General features: G+C 41.9%; 1 protein-coding gene across 1 annotated transcript in view; it reads left to right on the top strand.

The window, feature by feature from the left end:
• Positions 1-27,415, top strand: part of LOC142078970 (poly(rC)-binding protein 3-like) — a 137,488-nt gene that overhangs the window by 89,585 nt on the left and 20,488 nt on the right. Inside the window, exons 4-9 of the mRNA XM_075142345.1 lie at positions 10,563-10,586; positions 10,681-10,713; positions 13,869-13,985; positions 19,843-19,974; positions 23,900-24,028; positions 26,167-26,310. Of these exons, the coding sequence (XP_074998446.1) occupies positions 10,563-10,586; positions 10,681-10,713; positions 13,869-13,985; positions 19,843-19,974; positions 23,900-24,028; positions 26,167-26,310 (579 nt within the window). The remainder of the gene's footprint in view (positions 1-10,562; positions 10,587-10,680; positions 10,714-13,868; positions 13,986-19,842; positions 19,975-23,899; positions 24,029-26,166; positions 26,311-27,415) is intronic.

Raw genomic sequence — 27,415 nt, 5'->3', positions numbered from 1 at the left:
AGAGGGGAATGAAAAGTTTTTTAAAAAAAATAACAGTAGCAAACTGGATTCAGTTAGATAATTTTAAAGTAAGATAATTTTGAAGTTATTTATTTATTAGTGTGTTTCGTGGAAATACGAGGGTCTATCCCCACTAACCTTAACTCTGTCTCTAAACCTCTATTACCAGTGTACCTTTGCATAGGGAAGGTCTATGTGCTTTGTGATATTTGCATTCATTTTGATTGAAAGTTCATAACTTGTGCTACTATAATATGCCTAGTTCTCTCAGCTGTAAATCCTGCAGACTTAGGAAATTTTTAGTGTGTACTTTTCATGTGATTTGTATAGGGGTTTTGAGTCAAGGATGGACATCTTAATTATGCAATTAAGCTAAATTCTGTACCTGCAGACAGAAAAATCAGGATTTGTATGAATGGACAGACCTGTGCGAGAAGGTAGGGAACAAAAGAACATCTTTAATAACAACAAACAAAGCAAGTAGCAAAAATCAAAGACAACATTAGTGTCTGGTGAAAGGAAAACAGATGGGAACAGTCCTGAGCTCCCCAAGAACCCACAGGTAGGACACCTCTCATCAGCTTCTTTGCTTTATCTTGCTTTGGGGAAAGAAGCGGCTGAGGTCCAGCTGAGCTCTTGCAGGGCTTTGTGCACATCTCCTACTGAAGAGGCTGGGATGGCCACTTGCAGGACCAGCTCAGCCGCTCCTCGGCAGCATAGCAAGGTTTGGGAGCAGCTGGCTGGCAATGAGGCAAGGCACAGCCTTGATTTTCTCATGGCAGAAAACGTGACGTTGAGGGAGGGCAACAATTTTTTTATCTGTGGAAGCAGCAAAAAGGCTTGTGCGGGCCCAGCAAAAAGCTAACCACTGCGAGGTATAAAAGGTTAACCTCAGGGTAAATGTGTTTCCAGGGCCCGATATGAAAGGTGTCCGCCTGAGCCAGGACTTCAGAGGGTGTGTGATGGTGTAAGATGAAAGGCCTAATTTTCATCTTGTGCCGTGTTACGTCAATAACAAAGTTATGATAGTGTGACAGCCCTGAAGAGAAATCAGGAGCAACATGAAACATTTCTCATACTTTCTTGCAACGAATTAGAGGGCGGGTATTAGGGAGTACATTGCAAGGGCAGTGCTCAGTTTTTCTTCACATCCACAGAGAAGCAACTGTTTCTATTTGCAGGGAATTTCAAAAGCAAAATTAGGAAAAACTTCTTATGCAGATGTGCGAGGAGGGGAGGAGGCTGCCCGGGCATGCCGCAGCATCCATCACTGGAGGTTTTTAAGGACAAGTTAGACATAAATGAATACATCTGGTAAAGCTGCCATGGCCCTGCAGCCTCTGCTGCCTAGGACCTTTTTGACTGAGTTACCTGAATGCTGCTCTGGAGAGAGCAGGGACTGAAGAGCCTTTTTGAAGCATGTGCAGAAGTTGGATATATAGAGTATATTAAATAATGCAGAGATGCATTTTCATCTTTTATTAATGAGGAAGATGAACCACATTAAGGCATAAAGCTATTTCATGCATTTCAGTAGAGAAGAACAGGGAATACGGGCTGGGGCTGTTTGCATTGCCCTACTTCTGTATTTTCCATCTAATCCCTGCTGTTTCTTGAAGTGAAATAAGTAAGATCACTGTGTAGGGCAGAGGTGTGAATGGGTACGGATATTTTATTACCTTTGTCTGCTTTAAAATTAGAATTTCTAGGCAGGATTAGAATATTGCACTGATTGCAAGATTTCTGCTCCCAGTGAAGGCAAAAATGGCAGCATTTACCCAGATCAGTTCAACATTTTTGAAGGGCTTATGGAACACAAATTGAGTGTGTGTGCACTCGTGGGTAAACAGCTATTAGAGCCTCTGTAAGGAGAGGCAGAGCTCAGGTGCCAAAAGAAACGTGTCTTTCACTTTTTCTTAGTTTTTTTAGTTTTTGTCAAAATCAAACTTTTTTTGGCTATCTACATTTAATAGGGTCTTAGATGAAGCTCGATGTTTCTCTGTTATCATTCCTTGCTCACCTTTTGCTGAATTTTTTTATTCCCATGATTTGTGGCTGGTTTTTTTCCTTGCTTACTGCCACAGGTAATGAGGTTGGAAGATTGTGGAAAATTGCAGCCTTGCCCACAGGTCTTTGCCAACAGACCTTAGTACTTGACAGCTGTTCTTGTTCTAGTTTTGGTCAGTTCATGCCCAGAAAGAAATAACTCTTCAAAAAGCATCTCCTTTGACTATACTGGATAACGATTGCATGATTTTGGACTGGTTCGGATATTTACACAGCCAGTGTTAACAGGCTGATTAAGACCCTAGAGACTCACCATTAAAGGTTAATTTCAAATGTGGATGGTAAAGAGACTGTGCTGGTAGAAAGATGTTAAATTTCAGGAAAGCAGCTTAATGGAGATTTAAAAGTTGGGTCCATGAGGTGGAACAGGAGAAAATGTTCAAATGTGCCAGCATGGAAAGAGCAGCAGGGTCACGAATCCACTTTGGTCTCCATCTCGCAGTGGTGCTGCAGGAGTCTCTGCTTCCTCCCTTCCGTACAAACTTGCAGAAGAAAAAGTGCATCATATCCAAAAGCGCTGCATGAAAGTGTGTGCCGATGAAACCATATTGAGTGCAGTGAAGTCTGCAAGAAACCGAAGTTTTCAGTTTTGTATTAATATATTGAGTCTGAGGAATCTTTTAGAGAAAGGGGAAGGAGTTCAGAAATAGAAAACAAAATGGATTAATAAAGTCAGATATGTTAGGAAGAACAAGGAAATAATTTACAGGTAGGATGAAGGAGGGAAAGGAAAACTGGCAGGGAAGTAGGACTCTTGCCAAATACTGAGAGGTGTAAATTGGAGAGTTGAGGCAATTAACTGGAGAAGGTAATTTAGAAGATACATGTTCAGTGAGAGAAGGAAATCTGGAAAGCATAAAAGGCTGAAAGGCATCAGATGTGACAGTGTCTCGAGAGTGGCACATTTGGGATATGCTGAGTTGGAGAGGAAAGCTATTGCAGCAAAAGCATATGCAATTTTGGATGTATAGCATTGGTGCATCATGAGGCAAAGAGGCAGTAATTACCTTACCTTTTTTCTGGAAAAATCACACCTGCGGTTCTGTGCTCAGCAGCAGGAGCCACCTGTGTGAGTGATGTTGAAGATTGAGCAGAGGGGGAATTCGCAGAAAAATAGCAAAATTTTAGGAGGCTGAGGAGACTGTGTCTAGCTTTCTTCAGACATTCTCATAAATACCTGGAGAGAATAAATACGAGTGTAATGGAGTGTCGTTATTTTGAATGATACAAGTGCTTGTGGCTGGAAATAATGGGATAAAATATATTTTTGAAAATAAATCCTAATAAGGGAATCCCAAGAGAAATTCCCGGTATTGAGATTTTTATGAGGTTCTGGAAGTCTCCCAAGCAGATTTCAAACATGTCTGGGGAAGAGCAGCACATATACTATGTAGAATGTTATAATCTGCATTGATGGAGGAAAGATACGATGACTGAGTGGAATTTTTCCTTCCCTGATACCATTTTCTCATAGTTTCAGCAGTGGTGAAAAATAGAAAAATGAACCTGCAGTCAAATGTTCAGGTTTGGACAAAACCTTATGAGTGCCTTGATTTTTAGGCACTAAACTACCAATACTTACAGCTTAATTTTAGATGACCTGAGGAACTCTATCTCCCGATGGTTTCAGCAGGATCAGTGGGTGCCTTGTGGCACTGGAAGGACTGGTTACAGCGGACTTGCATCCAGCTTCAGTGACGACTTTCAGACTTGTTGGTGATTGTTTTATGATGCTATCTATAGAATTTTTTACAAGAAAAAGAAAAAAATTTAGACTTAGTAAGGTGATTGCTCACACTTAACAGCTCAAATATAGACAGACTAAAATCATGGAGAAAATTGCCATTTTCATCAGTACGGATAATATAGTTTTAGCATCAGGGATTTCTTTTAGTGGCCACTTTTTTGTGCCTGTTTAATTGCCTCCTGAAAGATTGCAAAGCAAGCACAGAAAAAATTTTTCCCCATCTTGAAGGTAATGCCCTTCTCCTTCCACATTTTTTTCTTTTATTTTTTACTTATTAAAATATAACATACAACAAAATAGCTTTAAGAATCACCTTTTCAGTAATTTAATCCAAGCCGTAAAATGCCAACCAAGCCAATGTTTGTTCTGTTCTTTCTAGTTTCCACGAACGCTGTCAGGGTATTATGAGGATTGACTGTCCTGCCTATTGCTATTATAGTTCTTGTTTTGTTTGCATTACTGTGGTACCTAAGAGCTCTAGTCATGGAACAAAACTGTGTGCAAATACAAAACACAAGATGGATCTGCTCTTAGTGTGTTTGTAGTAACAGCTGAGAGTTTCTCACTAGCCTAAAAAATCAATGGAAAGGACAGAAGTCTCTTCCCCCAGCCCCTGGGCACTGTATGTCCCCAGAACCAATCTCCATAGCTGAATTTTCCCACTTCTGTCAAACAGAATCTCCTCATGGGTCCACAGCTGTAATGAACTGAGATTGCAGAAGGCACACCCCCTACTCAGTGCTGCTGCTTCAGCATCACAGGCGGAGGGACAAGTGAAGGGACAGAACTGGTTTTTGGTTTGTTTTTTTAGGGGAAAGCTGGGAGGCTTGGTGTGAAATTGAGTGTAAATTGCTTACCCATCTGCTATCAAAAAGCAAATGAGAAATGCCCATTAGCACAGCTGCCCAAAAAAATGGTAGATGGACCTGCAGAAGATTCATAATTATCACTGGCCTCTCCATCAGAAAGACCATAATTGAAGGTTTCCTTACACACTACTACATTTGTTAGCATGAGATCTGTCTCAGTAGGGGCTTGGACTGCAGTGTCTTACTAAATTAGGGCTGTTAGCATCAGACAGTGACTACTGAAGCATCACCTAGGAACATGAGATCTCCCGTGTCAGTGAGGCTAATCCCACATAATCCCAGAACACAAATCAGACTCTCAGTTTATCCGAGGTAGCCGTTTGTTCCCTAAGGTAGACACGTTACATCATGTCTCCCAAAACTGACTAAGACTTTTTTTCCAGCCTTTGAAAAATGCTGATGCCCCGCGTGCTCCATACAAACTCATTGTTCAGAACATCTTCATGGAACATGTTCCTGGGGTCTTCCATGCAAGCATCTTCATGAACTTTTACAAGTATTGGCAACTCTATCCTCAGAACAAAGCGGAGAGAGAGAGTTGGGTTATGTTATGACTCTTTATGGATGGGAGAAAGGCAACCGGTGCTGGTCTAGAAAACTTTATCAGCGCAGATGTTGTTTGCTGTTGCCATGATCCCTCCTTGTCTTGTGACGGTTGTGCTTCCCCACCGTGGAAGGCTGTATTTCTTTCCTTTCAATGCTTTTCTAGCAGGCTTTTTTGTTTGTAGAGGCCAGTCCTAGTGGTTCTGCCTTACCCTTCCTTGCTCATAGAAAGCAGGTAGAGGTATGCAATCAAAACATTACCTGAACAAATTGCAGGCTTTATCATGTGGCCTCTGTTTTGTCAGATGCTTTGGAGTATATATTTTTATATTATTTCTTAAACGTATTTTCCTTCTAGACGTGGTTTTATCTCAGGGCTCCTGTGAGGTTAGTGTTCCATTTGCCCTGTAGCGCTGATAATAGAAGCTGCATGCCCCATGGTAATAGAGCAAGACCTGTGCTTTTATATGGAACAGCTAGCTGGTTTGTTTTGATTTCTTGGGCCACAGTAATTATTAAACTAGTCTCACACTTAGAAAAATGATGGAATTTCACACATTATGTTTACAGATTGAAGGTTAATCTTTATACCTAGGTTTGTTACCATTTGTTAAGCCTCTTGTTTTCTTAACATGACTAATTTCTTTCTCGTTATTCAAAAGGCACACCAGATAATTGATTAGGAAATAGCTTTCTCCTACAGCCTATTTTATATCTTTGTTTAGTCATTCGCACCATCCAGAGGCTGCAAAAGCTTTGGTTCACGGACTTTTCTGCTGTCACCTTTTGTTCTGCTGGTGTTGCCTTGCCCTCAGGTGACGACAAAAACTGCAGAAATAGCTTTCTGCTCTGTGATGGGCCCACCGTTCATCCCATTCATGTGAAGAGATGTGCAAATCATATCATATGCTGCATTTCAGCATGAAAGCAAGCATCCCCTGTTTTTACCATTGCTTTTCCTCAAGTTATCTGTAATGAATTGGGTGGTTGGCTAGCGATACACTTTATTGATACTGAGCAGTCTTCCAGTGCTTGTTGGTGAGGTTCACTTCTTGACACATTATTTATTTTATTAGAAATGGCGTACTAAAGAGAATCATAGATATAAATCAACTCAGCTCCTTGGGGCTAAAGAATTATTTTCAGGCTGTCTGAAATCAGCATGTACATTTCATATTTTCCTGGGGTTTTCCAAAGTGACACTGTTGGAGCCCAAGTGGGAGTCTGTCCTGCTTGAGATATTGCCACCTGGAGATATGCCCTTTGGAAGGTATTACCTGGGCTGGGTACTCTGCACAATCTGAAACTCAGGCCCCTTTGATAAATCTCAAGATAGGCACCCCAAATTGCTGTCATTTCTCAAAGGGAAGTTCATATATATCTCTTTGGTGCCTGTATCTATATATTGACTTCACACACAAATATATAAATGTGTGTGTGTGTACGCATATGTATCGGCGGATGTAGGCACGCACGCACTTGCAGCTTTTAGGAGGCATCCCATTCATCCAGCACGGTTGCTGTGGCATATCTGCTTCTGACAGGTGGGTGTTTATACGTTGAGGCCAAGGAGCTTGGGAAGTACATTTAGCTCTGGCATCAGTCTGCTGGGTTGCCTTGGACCTGTCTTTCTCCCTCTGAGCTTTAGTTCCCCCATTTATAACTTCTTTTTTTTTTGTGCGCTGCTTGCGATCAGCTGTTGAAATGTGATTATATGAAACCCGGTAATTGTTGTCATAGAACTTATTTTCCCATTGTGTTTACGCATAGATGGTTAGTCAATAAATCAATCTGAAATTGATCATAAGTACTTACCTTTGGCTCATATTCCTGAGCACTGGAAAACAGCAAATAGTTCAAGAGTTGTCAGTATATTCTAGTAGGCAATTATTTGCTAGGACAAACTGCTGTCTGACCTGCACTGAGGCTGAATTTGCCATCAACTGTAGGATCCCTTTCACCAAACTTTAGGTATGTTAGTGTCAGTCTAGGCTTATTCTACTGCAGATGGAGAAAGACAAAACCCTGGGACTACACTTCTTCCCTCTTTTAGGAACAAAACATCCTCCATTATCTCTCTCCCTGGACTGCAGAGGAGGTTGTGTGCCTGGCTTACACTAGACTCCTATCTTTTAATGAACTGATGTAAGTGGCAGACATCCCATCCCTTCAGTCTTATGCAGTTAACTACAGCACAGTTTGGTGCCTGGCAGATTTAGAAACATTTTCTGAAGAAGGCAAAGCCCTCAAAGTAACCTTGGCTAGAAATTTTGATAGAACCTGAGTGTCATAAAAACGATGTTAGGTATCTCATTAAGCACTAAATGTAATTTAGGGTGATATAAGAATCTATATGAAACAAATATTGGACTGTATAAAGAAACATTAAAGGTTTGATGAAGTAGCATTGGTAGTTTGGGGAATGAGTCTTCTGATTTAATCTGTGGCTGAAGTACATTTCTCATCATAATTAAAGAGATGATCTGTTGTCACCAGTACTTACAGGAGCTTTCCTAGAAACAACTAAGGCCCCAAAAAAGTCTGAAGTGACCCGTTTAGAACCATTCTAGATTTTTTTTTTTTTTTAGTAATTTGTATAGATCAAAAATTCTGGAAAAATTAGGAATATCCATGTGAAGTTAATGTTTCTCTCTCCCCCTGCATCCTTCCCTCACATTTCCCAGCAGAATCCCAGCTCCCAGTGCAGGGGGAGAGGTGGCTTTTGCTTGGAAACTTGAAACTGAATTCTTATAGAATAATCTTCAAATTCACCCTTTGAGGAGGGGAAAAAAGCTGCACCTCGTTAGAGACCCTACACAGCATGCTGGTACAGCTGTCTCGACCACGGGAAAAGGCGTGACCTAAAACCACATATTAAGAGACACAGGATAATTTGGTCACAAGACACAAAACTGCAGCGAGTCCGCCTCATTCATTCCTCTTCTCACAGAGCTGCTTCTTTGCATTGTGTGTGCAGATGTACAGATGTCTCACAGTCCCAGATGGACACAGGAAGCTTTAGCAAGAACAGTCACACAGCTGTGTGATGTGTAAAGGTCTACTGTACATCAGCCAGCAGAACTGTAGGTTTGCAAAACAGATACCTCTGGAAGATTTGCGATGCCTGCCTGGACAATATCTGTTCTCTGGTCAGCATGTATAAGAAAGCAGAATCCCATCTTGGAAGAGAAGTAGGAAGGGAAATAAAAAAGGGAAATGGGAAACAGAAAAAGTAAAGTTTGAAAATAAACCTGAGAAGGGGTCTCACTGGGTTGAGGAACTTTGTGGCTAGCTAGGCACTGACTTCAATGGGTATAAGGCCATGCTTGAAGAATCACAAACCCATGAAGGTTGGAAGGGACCGCCAAAGGTCTCCAGTCTGACCTCCTGAATCAAGCAGATCCCATTGGATCTGGTTGCTCAGGGCCTTGCCTAGGCTGGGTTTGGATACCTTCAAGGATGGAGACTCCACAGCTTCTCTGGGTGCCTGTTCCAATGTCCAACCATCCCCATGGTAAAAAATATCTTCCTCATATTGAGTAGGAATTTATGTTGCAACTTGCTTTCCTTATTATATACCACAGTAAGATCCCCCCAGGTCTTCTCTTCCTAAGGGTGAATAAATGCAGTTCTCTCAGCCTCTCCTCATGTGTTCTGTGCTCCGGTCCCCTGACCATCTTGTTGGCCCTGCATTGGGTTGACTTCAGTGTGTCCTTGTCTGTCTTGTACTAGAAGCCCAAAACAGGACACGATCCTCTGGGTATGGTCTCACATACACAAGGAGAAGGCAAGAATCATTTGCTCCAGCCTGCTGGCTACACTCTTGCTAATGCAGCCCAGCATTTGGTTGATCAGGGATGCACTGCTGATACACTCATGTATCCATGTTAGTGTTGCGCATTGGGACCCTCAGGACTTCTTCTGCAAAGCCAGTTTGTATGTAGCAAGTTTTTGCCCAGCTTGTACTGCTGCATGGGCTTGTTCCATCCCAGACATGGAACTGTTCATATGACTTCATTGTACTCCCTGAGGTTTCATTTCTCCAGCCTCTCTAGGTCACTCCAAAGAGCAGCCTTGTCCAGCAGTGTATTGACTGTTCCTCCCAGCCTGGTGTCATCTGCAGACTTGCAGAGAGTGCAAAGGAACCATATGCCAAAGTTTTTCATTGAGATAGGTCATCTTCTCACTGAAAAGTCTTTACATCTGTAAGCAGGATGTGAGGAGTTGCAAGCACAAGCAGCTTCATATTATGAGCTTATAAATAACATTCTGGTGAGAAATAGCTCTCTCAAGGTCACTGCAGGTAGTCCTGTATGCAGGGTGAAGTTAGTAGCACTTTATCATGAGTCCATCATTGGATAGAGCAATGGAGGACAATTTCTTAAACCTCACTCTTTGGACTGTGTTTCAGGATGAGTCAGACTTAAGTATATAGACTGGGGGAGGGAGGGGAAACTGTATATCATACGTCTGGGACAGATCAGCCATGTGAGACGGTCTTTAACCGTTGAAGTAGATTTCACAATCTGAGTGTAGGAGAGGAGTTTGTTTTCCTTCAGCTGGTATCCTCTCCCTCAGATGATTTCCAGTCTGATGTCCCACCTGCGTGATTTGTGTAACGTGTCCAGGCTATTCATTTTAGAGTTATTGGCTTCATTTTTGCTACCTGTCGATTTTATGCACCGAGTTTTTAACCCTTGGGATGTTGCCAGAACTGCGAAGTTGTTCCCCTATTGTATGTTCATACTGACATTTCTTAGTATTTTCTGTCCCTTGATGGAAGGTTGTGGGAGCCCAGTAGCAACTCCCAAATCCCTAAAAAATGATTAGCAATTATTGTTCTGTAAGTGCTTAACAGGGAGATTAAGATAGGTCACCAGGTGTTTATGCAATAACACTCAGTAGCATGGAAATTCAGCTCTAGCTATTACATGGTGTAAAGAGGGTAAATGCCTGCCCTCAGAGAGATCAGCAATTATTTTGATGGTTGTATTATATCCCATTTTCTCTAGCAGGTTATGCAGTTCTATTATTTTTGAAATTTTCGTTACCTGATAGGGGTTTATCTGTGTTTATAGTAGCAGGATTGATCTGTAACCACAAGATCACTTTCTGTTAAAGGTATTTTTCTTGCACAATCAGTAAATTGCAAAGCTGCATTTTTAGTCTGCCCCTTTGTATCTAACATGGCATATTTGTATACAGCAACAATGGAAGGGGGCTACGCTTCACATTGCACGTTTGAAATAATTGACAGTGAAATAGCTTAGGAGCAGGAAGAAGCTCAGGACCTGTAGCGAATCGATGATTCACAGTGTCTTTTTTTTCTGTTTCAGGAGGTTGGAAGCATTATCGGAAAGGTCAGGAAATCACTTTCTCTCTTTATTTTCATGTCAAAATATTGTATATTCACTTCATCAGCCCAGGCTAACTTTTTTTCTATTTCTTTAACAGAAAGGTGAGACAGTTAAGAAGATGAGGGAGGAGGTAAGACAAGCCTTGATGTCTTTACTTGCCTTTCTTTCCAGCCCAGAGAACAGGGAAATTCAGCGTGTGCAGACCGATACTGCCATCAAGTGGGCAGTTAATTTAACATCACCATTCTTAGCAAGTGGTGGTGTGTAAGTGTGCTGGCCTAAATTAAACATTGTTGTTAATGTAACCTCCTTATCGCCACAGCAGTCTGGAGTCTTTCATTCCCATAGCAGTATGCCTGCTGCTTCTTATCTCAGGAACAGCTTAGCCAGCCTGATTCTGTGCATCAAAACCACTGTATCTTTCTTTACATCGGCCCTGCATGCGGCTTGGCCTCCTGGTAGAGAGGTTCCAAAATCTGAAACCAAGCATGAGACTGATGCTACATAAAGTTTGAGGGTAGGTAAAAACTTCAGCAGAGCTGGAGCCAGACTTGCATATGCCAAAGTATCCCTCTGCCACGCCTTGGCAAAGCCTTAACTTTCCGTCATTTTGCATCTATGAGTAGGTTGTGGACAAGGTAGATCTGCACACCGCAGGTCTTTGAAAAGGTTGTAAACCTTTGTAAACACAAAAAGGCTAACTAAAACATGGCACTGCATAAACCTCAGTCTCCCCGGTGTCTTTCCCTGCCGCACAGCAAGCTGCACTGTCTTCAGAGGATCGTGCCCAGGTGGAGGTTACAGACCCACACCTGTCCTGCAAGGCAGCACATCTTACCTGGAGATCCATGTAATTTTCCTTCTTTGAAGCAAGTACTAAAAGCATAACCCAAAAGACAAATCCTACTGGTTAAAACTTTAGGAGTGCAAAGTGTATAGAGGATGCCTCAAGAAAAGCCAATTTGGTTCTGGTAAATCTGCAGTACGTTACTATGTCAACACTTAGTTGTTTTATGCACTGACAGAAGGTCTATGGCAGGGATATCTCAAAGTATTTGTAGTAAAGAAAATTGCTGAGATACATCTTTAAATATACACAACAGGGAGTTCATCGTCAGACTGACTGAGTTCAGAGCTCCTTTTTTGATGATAAGAGCTTTCACTCACGTTTTCACACATAAGTAGGTTTGCTAAGACTTAAAAAAAAATACTAGAAAAAGAAGGTTTCCAATATACTAAGTAATCCTGCCAGTTGATTAAACACATTGCAGTTTAATTATTAATTGTGATCACAGGCAGACATCTTTGGATACAAATTGCACGTACAAAAGGGAAGCCATCACTGCAGAGTGCTCCTGACTTCTGAGTTAAACACCTTAGAGAAGAGTTATGATCCCTGGGTAGTTTTTCAAGATAAATAACAAATGTTCTTCTTCCACTCCTGAAAACCTACCGTCATGTACACGTCACAAGAGGCTTTATTGGGTTGTTTGGTTTTTTTAACAAATTATATGCATCTTTATATCAGCACAGGACTAAGAGGCTATGTCTCCCTGTGATGATAACTCTTCAGTACTTCTTTAAAAGCAAAACACAACTTTATTTTAACTTTCCTGACAGATGTGGCAAGTTGCATGCCATCTTTATGGAATGAAATGCAACTCTGTCTTGCTCTATCAGAGCAAGAATGTCGGAGACAACTTCGGGCCTAAAGAAAAGTACAAAAACCTCGGTTCTGTGCCCTGCCATTGTTAACTTCCTACACAAATATGGAAGCCGCCACATAACATTTTAATTGCTGTAGCTCTGCTTTGACTGGCCGTCTATCGGAGGAGTAACATCTGTGAATTTTGGCTGCCACCGGTTCACGGTGGAGCAATCTTTCAGGCAAGCTCCTATGGCTGCGGTTTCAAAGGAAGAGCCGTGCTTTGCGCGAAGGCGGCCGTGGGACGGGCAGGCCTGCCTGCCGCCGGCAGCTCTGCCCGCCGTGGCACCTGCCGCGCTCCCTGCCAGGCTGAGTCCCGCGGCCCCGGGTTCGCCTGTGCCGGCAGCAGCCGGACGTTGCCACCGGCATGAACGAGCCCCGGGCCCTGATCTCCTTCCTGATCCCGTGCTGGTGTTTGATGAGGGCGAGTCCCACTCAGGTTGTCACGAAAAGTGTCTGCTGCCCTTGCTTACCTATGAGCGCTGAGTATGTCTGCCAGCCGAGTCCGCGGCAGCAAGATTTTCCTATATCAGGAGTGTTGGGGTTTTTTTTTTATCGTGTTTGGTTGCTGCCATACGGGGAAATAAGATATCTTGCTGTTGAGCAGCAGTATGCACGTGAATGAGGGCTCAGACACACAGCACACCGGCTGATTCGTGGTAACCCTGCAGGCAAAGGGCCAAATTAACCCGGATTATCTCACATTTGCTGCAGGCCCAGATCTGGAGACGGTCAGTGCCTGCGGATGAGTTGAGGCGCCAGGGACTTGTTAGACTGCACTAACACATTTCCATGCCTGAAACCTCAGGGAAAGCATAGGGTGGGTCTTACCTGAACTGGCTTTGATAATTATCTACACCAAGATCCTCTTAAACATATTTACATCTAGCTTAGGGGTTTTCCCTGCACTGCCACAGTGGCATAAAGGGGACTAAGTGTACCTGAGAGCCATGCTGGCTTGCCTCCAAGACTTACGGTTTCCTAACTTCTTCCAACAGGCTCCTTGCCTTAAGGAGATAACACCATTACTGCTGCCTGTCCTACCGCTACTCCGTTAAAGGGTTGTTCAGTGCATATCAATTGACTTCCTTCACGTGAGACACAGCTAGAAGGAACCTCCTCCGCAGTGCAAAGCAATGCCCCAGCTAGACAGATCGAGCCCTGCCTTTGGGTCTCCAAACCAGAGAGGTGCATCTTTCCCGGGAGATGTTGGTGCTCCCTGGAGAAAACAACCTCGTGTGAAATTCTGCAGCTCAGGTCCTACTTAAGGTTAACCCTGCAAGAGGGAAAGGAAAAGACTTGATTATGCAATTATTTGCAGCTTTGAGTTACAGAGGTGCTATTTGCATACTGTGATGAAGGCTGTATAAGTATTTAGCCAGAGACAATCCGGCTTCCCGCAGTTAGATGAATTTTTGGAGTGTGATCAGTTTATGCTGAAATTATGTGATGTTGGGGCTGCAGTTGTAGGGGAGTGAATTAGATGCCTCAGGATATGCATTCCCAAACTATATCCCTAATCCTACTTAGTTTGCCCCCTGGGAAGTATAAATTTGTAAAATATTTGTTCTTTTTGACAGAGTGGTGCTCGAATCAATATTTCAGAAGGCTCCTGTCCAGAGAGAATCGTGACAATAACAGGCCCAACAGATGCAATTTTTAAAGCTTTTTCTATGATTGCACTAAAATTTGAAGAGGTAAGCACATAAAATACGTTTTTTTTCTCTCTTCAAGTTGAAATACAAACATTGTTTCAATTTTCTCATGTTTGCTTTAATGTTAAATATGATTTGTTTAATGTTCTATTTAATAGCAATGAAAGTGGTTGTATTTTTATAAATGCTTTTGGCAGTAATGCTGAGGAAAAATAATGGGTCAATTTACAAGCTGTTTGATCATTTCTTTTGCTTTTTGGAGGCTTCAGGGAAAAGAAATTGCTTCTAGTAATGTGCACTAATGGTAGGAAAAATGTCTTGGAAAATTTCTGGTCCCATTGTGGGTTTGATTTGAAAAGAATAATTGCCTAACTTTTAGCTCTGTTTTTATATGATTCCATTTGGTATTGATTTAAATTTTATATATGTCAAAATGAATATATAATTCGTTCAACTAGAAAATTTTTATTTTAAAAACAAACTATCTGATTACCAATTACCATATTTGGTGGTATTTTAAAAGCTTGGCTTTTAAAATTAATTAAAAAAAAGGCACTAAGAGTAAGTGAGGCAAGAGAGTGCTCAATTTACTGTAGAATTACCGTTCTGTGCAGATATGTACCTAAAGTGCTGGGATCTCCTCAAGTTTCATGGACCAACTACAATTAGATATGGTCACCACTTAATGGGAAACCTCACAGAAAAGGCAGCAGGCTACAGAACATGAACCCTGCTCACTCAGGAGAGGATTTAACTCCCTTGGCTTTTGAAAATCAGACATCCAGTCCAGGAGTCTCTCCTGTCCTCTGTGGAGGCACAGAGGCCCCTGTGGAAGGCAATTTACCTTCTGCTAAAGGAAGAGCCTGCAGATAGGTGGACTGAATCGCCTGCAGCAGGAGAAAGGGGCTGTGTCTGTCCATCAGTGATTAAACTAGAGGGATTTGAATCCCTTTCTTAAGAGTACTTATTTCTCCAAGTCTGTGAGGTTAGTCTCCACAACTCCCCATAGCACTGGGAGATGCTAGCATTGATGGGAAATGTCAGCGTGTGCCTTTGTTTACCCAAGGTGACTCTTCACGTTTAGACTAACAGGACTAGAAGAAAGCTTGTGGGTCATCGGATGCAGTTGTCCTCTAGCATAAGCAGTATGTCTGGCAATCTTCTTCACAGCATTATCAAAAACTAGTTAGATTTTTTTTTTTTCCAGTTCCTGATGTTGGGTTCACAACCTCAGTTCTCTGATAATTAGACACCTTCTTTTCACTCCTCACCTAAATTTATTCACAAGCAGTTTATGCAGCTTTGTTCCTGTGCCAGCAATGGCCATTAGTTTAAACAACTCGTGCCTTTCCATCTCTGAGGATTCCCCTCTTAGACATATTTTTAGAAACCAGTTTCATCCCCTCCTTGCTTTTGCCAGAGTAAGTGAACCAAGCTCAGTCTTTCAGAGGATGTATTCCCCACCCCTCTCGAGACTCTAGTAGTCCCTTTCTACCTTTTCCCAGTTACAATTTGTATTAAATGTGTGTGTTAATTGTGGACAGGTTGCAAATTAAGTTCCACAAGGGTTTGATTTAATGGTACTAAAAGTCCCCTGTCCTGGCTATCACACTAATATATCTCTACCACTCACCTCCTGCTAGTGTAATGTTCTGCACTGTGCTGTGCCTGGCAGGTATCCCCAGCTCCCACTCAGGTGTTTTCAGTGGGAACCTCTTTGGTCTCTGCAGACATTCTTGTCAGCCCCCAGACAAATGACCCTTTTTTTTTGTACTGCAAATGTTAATCCCATTTATGTTTCTCCAATCCTTCATGGGGTTTCAGATCCTCCTGTGTGATATTCCAATCTTTCAATATGTTGATAAAGTACCCTGGTTTTGTGGCATGGTATATCTTATAAGAACGCTATTTTTTTTTTCCTTACCAGTTATTAATGAGATAATAATTGTTTCAAGTTAAATCCTGCAGAACCACATAAGTAACTATCTCCAGCCCAATTTTAAAACCACTTGTTGTCATCTCCTTCTCAGCTTTATCTCCTACCCATCTTGTACCAATCCTTGTTTCTTCTAGCTTAACAGGCAGCTTCGTGTACGGTACCATACCCTCCAATCCACGGAGACCTGGAGAGAGCAGTCTCTCTCCTCTCTACATGAAAAACAAGCTCTGCTTAAGGCCTTACCCTGAAAAATGCTGAGGGAATCATTAACAGAGATAATCCCTGCCAGTTCCCACCAAAACAAGTACCTAGTGGAAATAATGCTGCATTTCTCATAAAAACATCGAACCACTGCACAGCATCAGATCCCCACCACACCACCCAACTCCATGTTGTCTTTGAAAGTGCTGGAGCTAGCAAAAGGCAAAGAAATCTGAAATTCGGGCATCTGACTGGATTTTATGCATATTTACCCTTGTAGATTTTAGAGGGTAGTCTGGACTCTTTATCTGGATATTAGCAAAGGGGTATTGGCATTCCCTGCAGATAAGGTGTTGCAGTTATATTCTGAAATATCTGTATTTAGTTTTAACATAATTTGCTTCTGGTATATTTAAAAGAACAGTGGTAAAGAAAAATGTCTCATATAATCAGTTAGGTTTCCTATAATTACTCCTGTCAATAAAATGAGTTAACTATAACACTTTGGAGGCAAAATAAAGTACTGTTTCAGAATTACAAACGAGCTAGCTACCAAATGTTATTTTTCACGTATATCTTTTTGTTGGAGATTTCTTCAGCCATGTAAAAAATTGAAAATCCCAGAGCAGACAGTGCCTGGCCCAGCTCTGGTTATCGCAGCTACCTTCAAACAGAACAAAAGAGAGGCATGTGTGAGACTGATGTTTTGAGGAATTTTTTGGTATTTGTTACGTATGCCCACATGAAGCATTTTGACATGAAGCCCTTGAACCCTGAATTTCAATCCTACAGCTATATAGCTGGGGATAAGCAGGTCTAAGAAGACATGGGAGCCCTGGAATGCTTTTCTAATGTTAGCAAAAATCTCAAAATGTGTCAGATAGATAGAAAAATAGATAGATAGATAGCAGCCTGATGATTAATTTACAAGCTAGGTAGATAATTACATAAACAACTAAAGTATTCACTGCAGAAGAAAAAGAGAGTTGTTAAAAATGGCACTAACCCAGGGAGACCACTGGAGTTGCAAGAGAGGTCATTTTAGAGCAGTGATTTCCAGATTGCAGATTGAGTTCACTGGTGAGTGGGGCTGCTCTGGTTTGGGGTATAAATATGCATAATCCACTGGAAGCACATGGTAGTTAAGTGCTGGAAAAACACAGCAGGCAGAGCTCAGTGGTCAGACCTTCTCCAAATAAAGAAGAAAAAGTTTAGTGGAATCTTTGTTCATTTGCAAACATTTATGAAGAAATTGTTCAGTTCTAGGAATAAGGAGGAGAGAAAGGCAAGGTGATAAAAGCAATTGAGGTGATGCCTTTTTGACAAACACTAACTCCTGCTGGTACAACTAAGGTAAATCCTGTGGTGGTCATTACCAAGTGAGGAGCCACCTCACAGACTTGTACTTGCTGTGGAAATTGGCAGGTTTAACATTTCATTTAGAAACCAGTAAAGAAGAATTTTCCTGTTTTTCCCCGGAGGTTTGGTAGATTTCTGAGCTGCCAGGTTTGCTTGCCTTGGGAAGCCTTAGACACTGCGACTCTGGGATGCCAGGAGCTAGGGATACTGCAAGGTTTCAACACTGGGGGCTGGCTCTCCCACCACTTCCAGGCTCCCAGTTAGCCCGTCCTGGCTGAGGAGCAGCCCAGGCAAGCGGGCAGAAAGCCATGCAAGGTCCGGCTCTAGTGTCTGCCAGAGCCCTAAGGAAATGGATGCAGTGCCACAGAAAGTTAGAGGTTAAAGAAATAGGAATCTCCCAGTTTGAGAGACGACTGTTCTGTGAGAAAGTCTCCAGCCAGCCCTACTTGGGAGCCTGCAGTTCTGGAGGGGATTTTTTTCTACTTATTTCTCTTTTGTTGTGTTTTTAAGCTGAACTCTTTTATGCACTCCATGCTGCTGAGCCTGCATGTTTACATTTTGCTCTTTTTAAATGATGAGGAGAATAGCAGTGTCCAGTTTTTGTGAAGTGCTTTTGAAGGCAGTAAGTGCAGTGAAGGCTTTGAGGCCAGGCCACATATGATATGGAAGTGGGAAACATTATCAGGATCGTGCTGGGTGGCTGTAGAGGGTTATTTACCCACACCTGGATGATCGTGTGCCTCCACCTGACACAAACGTGATATAGTGAGATGGCATCTTCCAGCTGAAAAATTGGCATGACTTGCTCTTTATTTCATATACACGGGTGCTGCAAAATTCCGTTATCCCTCTCGCTTTATGTGGATTGCAATTTCTCACTGACACAGGCACTAAACAAAATGTGAGTTACTGGCTGGCAGAGGAATGATTTGATAGCTGTCTTGTGCAGCAATGCCTCATTCCGTTCAAGTTTTTTTTTCTTCTCTTTTAAGCTAAGCAAGGTCACACTGAGCCATTTCTCGGATGGAAAAATGCTGCCATCACAAATGCAGAGGTACTGCAGGAATCAGCGCTGGTGCCACTGGGCTCCCGCACTGGTTCAACAAGGCATGCAGAGTTGTTTAAAGTACTTTTTTTTTTTTTAATTTGGGGTCCTGATCATAGGCACTTCTTTTTGTTTTTTTTTAACCAGTGGCAGCCTTGATAAGCAAGAATGTAGGGAAATACATCAGTTCTGTCTGCTGGAACCCTTGTTGTGTCACAAATAAGTTAAATGAATATGAAATGCATGTTTTCTCTTGCTCCTGTCCTAATCTTTTGGGTAGCATTTCTGTGAAGGGTGTAAGTAAGAGCTGTGCCATGCCACCTCACAGATGGATGAGATGGTCTTTTCAGCTCGTGGCTAGTGTAAGCAAACCACATCGAGATTCTCATGAGTTGTTGGACAGGTGCTATGCAGCTTGTGGCTTTTTTTTGTGATCTTAAGTGCTCTCAACAGCATCCCATCAATCAGTGGGAAGATAAGCTTTATCTTTTCCTCTGTGATGAAGACATTAGAGGGATTGTTTTGTCTTGCCTAGAATATTTTCAACTAGCAAAATATATTTAAAACGATGTAAACCTTGCGACAAGTAGTATATTGAAATGCTTATGAAAACCTGCAGTGTAGTCTCATTGGATAATGAGATACACAGATACAGGTTACATTACCTGGATACAGCTAATTGCTGTTCCGCTGAGCTATTTGTACTCTGGTTACATAGCTGTGATGGAAAAGATTTTAGAAATTACGTAACACTACAAATACTCATGGATCTGCTACAAAAGAGAAATTATATCTGGGGGCAGTAAAATATTTATCAAAATAATCTGATTTTCTCTGCTTCAGACTATTCACAGATTATCTGTCATTCCCTTTTTTAACCTTTTTTCTTCGTATCAAACCTGACAAGGAATTGCGTGAAATGTAAAGACATATTGTTTAGGTAGAAGTGTTCTAATTGAGATAGTGGAAAAGAGACCAAATCAGGATTTGGGGGCCTGTGAATTCAAAAGCCTCTTTGTCTTTTCCATCTGCTTCGGCTGGTATAATGACAGATACCGCCGCCTCCTCCTCCTCCTAATCTTGCCTCAGAGACTGTCCTCTGGTCCCGCAGTGCGGACCTGCAAGGCCGGGCAGCAAAAGGAAGGGTTCCCCTGGCACAAGCTGCTTGTGCGGTTCGTGCTTACGGCGTACCACTGGCAGAGCCAGAACAACAGAAACCTGCAACAGAAACAACCCACGACAGGTTGCACGTTTCCCAGGTCTCCACGAACAGCTCGGGCATTTGCTCTGAGCCCTTCAGTGCTTACCAGGAATGACAAATCCTCCACTAATTCTTACTGACGTTGTGATTACAGGACATAAACGCTTCAATGACAAACAGCACGGTGACAAGCAAACCGCCTGTAACGCTGCGGCTCGTCGTCCCGGCAAGTCAGTGTGGATCCCTTATAGGAAAAGGAGGTTCCAAAATCAAAGAAATCAGGGAGGTAAGTCTTGGGATGTCTGCCGGGAACACTGGCTGGCTCGGCATCCTACCGCAGCATGCCCTGCCACCATCGGCCGCTGCACTTTGCTCATCACACGAACGTGAGCATGTGCTGAGTGAAAAGCCTGGAAAAGCCTTGCTCTGGGGGAAGCAGGGGTCCAGCACAGCGGTACCCTTCTACCTTCCTTGAAGCTAAAGACCATGTGTGAAATAAAGAAACAGCTTTACAACATATTAGTCTCTGATGCACAATTTAGCAAAGCAACAGTTTAGCGACAGAAATGGCTCATCCAGTTTCTCTTCAGGCACAGCCCCTCCCCAGCAATACTCAGGTGATCCCAAGTGGCAGACATTTCCAAATTAGCTGCCACCCTTGCAGCCAGAGAAAGGCCCAAGGAGCACTGGGGAGTCCAGGTTAGTAGTTCAAATGCTTGATCTACTTTTTAAAAAAAATTTATTTTCATACTTCTTTGCTGTTTCTCCCTTATCTCACTGTGACACAGGTGACCTGATTTCATGTAATCCAAACCCTTACTGACTTTTTTTAATCCAGACTTTATCTAAAGATATTTATTCAATGGGCTGTGCTAGCCCCCACTTTTTCCTTTAACCAGAAAATGCAAAAATTATCATACGGTGCCAGTTTTAATTCCTCCATGCATGAGTGTAACAACATAGCACATGCCAAGCCAAGAATCCAATGTTTGTAATCAGTCAAACAAGAAAATTAGGTACGTGTTTAGTTACGTAGAAAAAATCTGAATAGGACATTTCAGAAAAATAGATTTTTACTCTGGAGAAAGTGAGAACACTTCTTCTAAATTTGTATTCGTTCCAACACGGAATGAGGTTTTGAATATCAAGATAACATGCTGATAATTTTTTTTCATTTGACTGTGTCAAAACAGAGCTTTTGACAGGCTTTACCAAAGCGAAACTTCCTTTTTTTGTCTAAAATGTAGATCCGAGACAGTAGGTTTCAGTGAGCTTTTACGTTTCATTTCAAATGTGAAAAAAAGTTAATGGATATTTTTCTATCAAAGAAAATTTGATCCAATGTCAAAAAGGAGTGAAAAATTCTTTGATCAAAATTTTATATCCAGCATTTGCTATGTAATGTTAGTTTATGGTAGCCTTGGAAGGAAAGGTGACGATAGAGGACAGTTAAGGGTGTCATCCTGTTGACTTTCAAGTTCTTCCAAATTATTTCATTTTGATTCCAATTTGATTGTCCCAGGAGTTTTCTTAACTAAGTCTCTGAAGACTTATCTTCACCTTTCAGGATTTGGCCGCTACTGAAAGGGTCTTTTCTCTCTTTGCATGCAGGGAAGTAATGTACCAGCATGTACCACTTCCATTAGCTGACAGAGCTGCCAAAAGCTGTTTCAGAGGTTTTTTTGCCAAGCAAAGAACATGTTATAACCCCATGTGCCTCTTGCTTTGTAAACTGTGTTCATGAAAACATGCGTAGGTTGTCTGCTGTAAACTCGCAGAAAAACAGTTCAGAGCCCTGCCATTTGATGGGGTCTCTCTGCTTACTGAGACCTGCAAATAAAAGGCAATTACAAATCAGTTTTTTTTTTTCTTGGAATGCTGTTACTTTATTTTTCATCAAAGATTCCGGGAGCTATGTCTCTCAGGAGCCGTTATTGTCAAACCAGCTTTTGAAATGTGAGAGAAAGGAGTCACTTGATGACTCCTGAGGGGAAGAAAACATTATTTCTGTGCAGATGTTAGGGTCATAGGAAAGCCTCTCTCTTTTTTTCTCTAATCCCCAAAAAACTTTGTCAGAGAACTTCGTATAGATGGGAGAAGATACTTGTGTGTTGAAGTGCATTTCCTGGGTGGAAGGAAGGTGTTCAGTTTGCCTTACGCACGGGACATTTCTGGCTCAAATTCTGCATGGCCACCGAACTGTTGGTGTTTGCAGTAGTTAGTGTCTGGGTGAGTCAGAAAGCTGCACGCTCTCGCCCTGGCAGGCAGCCGGTGAAGCCAGGAAAAAGCTGGGGAATGCAGAGCTACTGTCAGAGCACACAGTCGGAGGTGACCTCAGCCGCAAGACGTGATTTCTCCTGGTCCTCCAGATCTCTTAGGTGTCCAGGAGAACTGTCAGGCAGCAGGAATCCAGCTGATTTCTTAGTTGTGTTAAAATCGGAGCAGGCGTGAGTGTGAACCCTGTGCCGGTGAATGTTTAGCTCTAGGTTTTACAGCTATCGATACTTTGGATTTTATTTTAAATATCCGTAACCTCATCTAGAACACTGAGTGAGTGCTTTTAGGACATGGGTTTTTAAAGGTGAGATTGGTCTTTTGGTCTGTGTAATTAAATGACTGAAGTGATTATCCTGGTGAGCATAGTTTCAGAAGCAATTACCTACTAGTCTAGTACAAGGAAGTAAAAGGATACTGTTTGGCCAAATAGGTGTTTTGATAAGGCTAATGCAGCAAGAAGTCACACTGCACATTTTCTTAAGCGTAAGGGTAATGGACGATATATTACTCATTTTTTCGTTGCTGACATATGACCAAAGTCAAAGAATAAACAAGATTGGCACTGGAAGCAAATGCATAAATGACTGCAGTATTTGGCAGAATATTTTGTGCTAGATGTACAGATACCCAGAACTGTATGTTAAACAGTAAAGACAAACAAACAAACAAAAAAGGAGCATCCAGCTCAAGATGTGGTCTAATTTCATCATCACACAACACACTAAGTGGCAATTGCACAAGGGATGGTCTTTTGTGTTCAGTCATGTACCCAGGAACAACGCGTAGGGTTGCAGTACTATTTTCAAGATAAGATTACAAAAAAAAAGAAAAGAAAAGCATGACTGATTGATCAAATTATGGCAAAATTCCAAAGCCTATTATAGAGCAAGGAATTGATATTCTGGCCTTAAACAGCACTAGTGAACAGAAGATGCAATCAGTAATTTAATCAGTCTTTGGAAAGAAGAATAACATGTGTTGTATGTAACCAGCAAGAAAACAAATTAAGTCCTTGCTGACTGACACAAAGTCAATGGTTACTGAAAATACTTTTTTTAAAAAGCCCAAAATATTGCATTGCAATAACAGTCAGGAATAGATTTTGTTTGTAATATGTGGAAGTGCTAACTCAGTATGAAATGCCTGGGTTTTTCTCTATTGACTGAAAAGGTCTTCCAGGATGTTTGTGAAATAATGCCAGGGATTGTTTTGGCCTCATGTATTTTTTATTCTTTTCTTTCTTTGTTTTTTTTTTTTGGTTAACTGAGATACATTAGTGCCAAGATCAAATTTAAAAAAAAAAAGAAAAGAAAACTGGCTCATTACCTCCTTGGGTTCATTAATGAGCTAAAAGTTGATGATGTGCGTATATTTAATCAACACTAATTATAATTTAGAATTGCTTCTGTACCATCCTGAGATATTCCAGAGCACAAGGCAGCCCCAAATTTCATCCAGAGACACAAGTCAGCCACCAGAGGCTTAAAGAGCCATTTATCCGCAACTCATTTGATTAGCAGACCTTCTTCAGTTACCAGCATTTTTTTTATTTCTTTTTTTTTTATTATTGAAAAGTACCTCATTTCACCTTTTTCTTTTTTTAGTCAGCATTGCAACTGTCTGTCTTTGAGAGGGTTAAAAGACTTGTCCTGAAATTCCGGTCACCGTTTGATTCATTAACAGCTACTGAGGTCTAATCTTCCTAGGATGGGAGTGTTTGCAAATTGGCTTGAACAGGCAACTCCACGTCCTGCCAGGCCCCAATTACCCTGTCTGGGCAGGAGTTTACACACGCGCTCTACCATGTGTCTGGCAAAGAAAAGACAAAAAGTTTAGAGGTGCGTCCCCTCCATCACATCAGTGAATCACTGACTTTGGAGAGGTGCCGTTGCCTGCCCGATGGTGACGCTCTCTTTGCTTTCTCTCTGCTCAAGTCCACAGGAGCCCAGGTGCAGGTAGCGGGGGACATGTTGCCAAACTCGACGGAGCGTGCAGTGACTATATCGGGCACTCCCGACGCCATTATCCAGTGCGTGAAACAAATATGCGTGGTTATGCTGGAGGTAAGTGAGTGCTTGGCATATCAGCTGTCACTCGGGAGATGCTCAAACACATTATTAATTTTCAATAACCCTGGGTTCCCCAGGGTGCTGCCTGCCCTTCCCGTGCCAGGGATTTCAAGGGGACTCTGTTAGACTGTGCCCTTCCTGGTGTTCGAGAGCCTCTTGCAGCAGGGTTTAGCAATCAAAGACCAGGGCTGTCATGACACTGTCAAACAACAAACCAGGTCCAGCATAGAGCTGCAATCCGTTCTGAGAGAAAAGCATTTTATTCTGATGCAGAATAGGGCAGAAAACATCTACGTCTTGTTTTAAATAGAAATAATTCTGACTAGTGTATTTTAGATTTACCAGGACTTTTTGCTTCCTTAGGATCAGGTCATCGCATAAAGCCAGAATGTTTCATTTTGACTGCAGTTTTTTAGCTCTTAGATTAAATGATAAAAAATTAATTGATATAAAAATCTGGACATTTTAACCCTTGCTGAAAACGCCCATAATTTCGTGCAAGTACATTTCTCAACTGGTTAAGTTGAATAGAAGTTTGAAAAAAAAAATTCAGCAAATCAAAATTAAATATTTTGACCTAGTAACCATAATTTTTGACAAGGAACATGAAATATCTCTGCTTTTATCACATTTTCTGCTGGAAAACTTTCTGTGTTTTTTTGGTTTGGTTTGGTTTTTTACCTAAGTCTAGTCAAGGGCTGTCTCATGGTGATCTCTGACACCCTACTGTTCTGTTATTCTTTAAAAAGGGGAGAAACACTGGAGTGTTTGAGACAGCGCTACGGTTACTGGCTGTTCAGAAGTACGCAATGCATCAAAATGTCATATAGCCTAATGCAAATAAAAGCATAAAAATAATAAATCCCCAGTGTTTTACTGGGGAAAAGTGACTCTTGCTTCAGTTTTTGCTGGATTACCATGAGGAAGGAATTTCTTTATAAAAATGCAAGAGAACAGAAAGATAATATTAAAAAATGATCTTAGTTTGTTAGAGATGGAGTACATGACGGCAATAGTTGTCAGCTTTGTGAACACAGGGTGTAGTTTATTGTCCAAGTGACATTTGTGGAATAAATAGTTATTTGCTAAAGAAGGTGAGAGAAACCATTTCTCAAAATCAGAGAGACAGAGTCCTACCTTTCCACAGGTAGAGCCACCTTTTAAATAACCAGTTTTGACATAATAACTACTTAATTTTAATGTTAGGCAAATCGCAAGCAGCACAGGAAGACACTGGCTTAACTACAGTTTGCTGCTTCAAACACTTACAAAAATGAACATGTTCTAATTTGCAGCATATATTTAATTTGGCCACAAACACTTTCATTGACATGAAATAGCTAATTATATGATATTAGTAAATGGAAGTGATATTGTTGTTACCTCCTTTAGTTGTAGTTAATGCACTGAAATCAGGGCACCGTGCTGCTAGGTGTTGCACAGACAGCTTGAAGTCTTTTTTACAGACACATTCTCCTGCTTTATTTATGAGGAGAAAGTTAGCCTCAGTCAGGGGTTTTCCCTTTGGGTCCTTGCCTTGGGCTATAGGGAATAAACTCTCTTTTCATGCATTATGAAGGCCGTGGTTATCCTCCTGCTGAGGCCAGGAGGATTTTTCTCCAAACTTCCAGCTCAGTCAGACAAAAGGCAGATCAGGATGGTAATTCGCAGTTGAACAGCTGACTTAATTGAGTTGGTAAAACGAGAAACCGTGATGTGTAGCAGTGTAGGAAAGATCGATAAGCAGATGTATTCTGTGTTAACAAAGTGAAAGTGCAGGCCGGACTCTTCCAAATCGTTGACAAATTTCAAAATTGTGCCCATGTCTCCTGAAATACCTTGACATGCTTAATGAAGCTTCATAGCTTCATCTGACAATGGCAGTAATGAATTCACAAGTGCCAGCACTGCCTGTTTTGGCTGTGCAGTCAGGAACTTGTCTCTTCCCTTCGAAGCCCGGACAACTGGCCTCCGGCTTGCTTTTGGGCTGATGGGGTGGAGGGCAGGGTGGGGTGGGCTTGGCTGGGTTAGCTGCATGCCTTGTTGTTTGAGGTGACCAAGATAAGGAGTGATTTTTTAATACAAGCTCTGCTTCATTCTGCATTTTGATCGCTTTGTGTTTTTGTCTGCAGTCCCCACCCAAAGGTGCCACCATCCCCTACCGTCCCAAACCTGCCTCTGCACCTATCATTTTTGCAGGTGGCCAGGTAAGAGCAGACACCATTTTGGCTTCAGCTGGAAACCACACCGTCTTGGCCCAACCTCAGCCAGCGCCTGTTAGTTTTCAACTTTTACTCTTTTTTGCCTGGTATAGTATTGATGTGCTTTGTCTACTCTGTGTGCTTACAGTTTGCAGGAAAGGAGAACACTGCATCGCAAACTTGACGCAAAATTGTGCTGACTGGTATTTTACCAAGATTTAAAATTAAATTCTGTAAGTAGGAAAAGTTTGCCCTTCTGTGAATTGAGCGGTGTCCAAATCAGATGCTCCGAGTGGGGTAAAACTGCGTATTGTAGGGGTTGTTTTTTTCAGTCTTAACTTGCAGCTCCACTAGCAGTATAAGCAGTTTTGACAATTTTCAAAGATGATCAAACAGCAGGATGTCTCTGCTCATGAAAGGCATAATTTTTCTCTCATAATTTTCATATTTGTTAGGACCAAATAGTGTGTTTTGCAGTAAAAATTTACACACACGTAATTTCTGCTGCTTATAGTCCCTCAGGACCAAGTAGCAATGGGGTTCTGAGGTTACAGGAACTACATACATGCAAGTGTAGACCTTCCCAACCATGCCGTGCAACAGCCTGATTGATAACACAACAACAGCGTTCCTGTTTCTTTTTTATGTAGTGAAGTTTTGACGATTCCCTGTTCATCTTCAGCTATATCAGTCAGGGTTCTCATCTGCCTTTAAAACCCCGTGTGCAACGTGACTTTTCCTTGTCTTTTGATAATGCTCTGAAATGGGTCTGCAACGTGCTGCTGAGACATGGTGGGAATTTGCTCTGCCCCATCCGTTGCAGGGGGAATGCGGTTTTAGTAACTGATGAGCCAGCAATGAACGCAGCTGACGTACCCTAAAAACACCATAGGAGGCTCACAAGGGGAGCCATATAGCCAACAGGCTAAGAGCAGCACTGCCCAGGTATGTGCAATGGTGGAGGAGTGAGATGCTGCAAGCCCAGCTCAACTCAAGGGGAAATTGATCTCCTAATTCTGGGTAGAGGAAGGCAGCCATCTCTATACTCACAATTCACGTATGTGAAGCCTCTCTGGCAGTAAGGTACCCACACCCAGCCAAATCTTTTCCCCAAGATGACATCAAGGCCTCTTTTTAAGTAGTTACCCAGTGGGAAGGGCCACTCACCTGCATGGTGGAA

The sequence above is a fragment of the Calonectris borealis genome, chromosome 2, assembly GCF_964195595.1.
Source record: "Calonectris borealis chromosome 2, bCalBor7.hap1.2, whole genome shotgun sequence".
NCBI lineage: Eukaryota > Metazoa > Chordata > Aves > Procellariiformes > Procellariidae > Calonectris > Calonectris borealis.
Note: the sequence above shows the minus strand (reverse complement) of the source record. Positions and strands in the feature narration are given on the sequence as shown.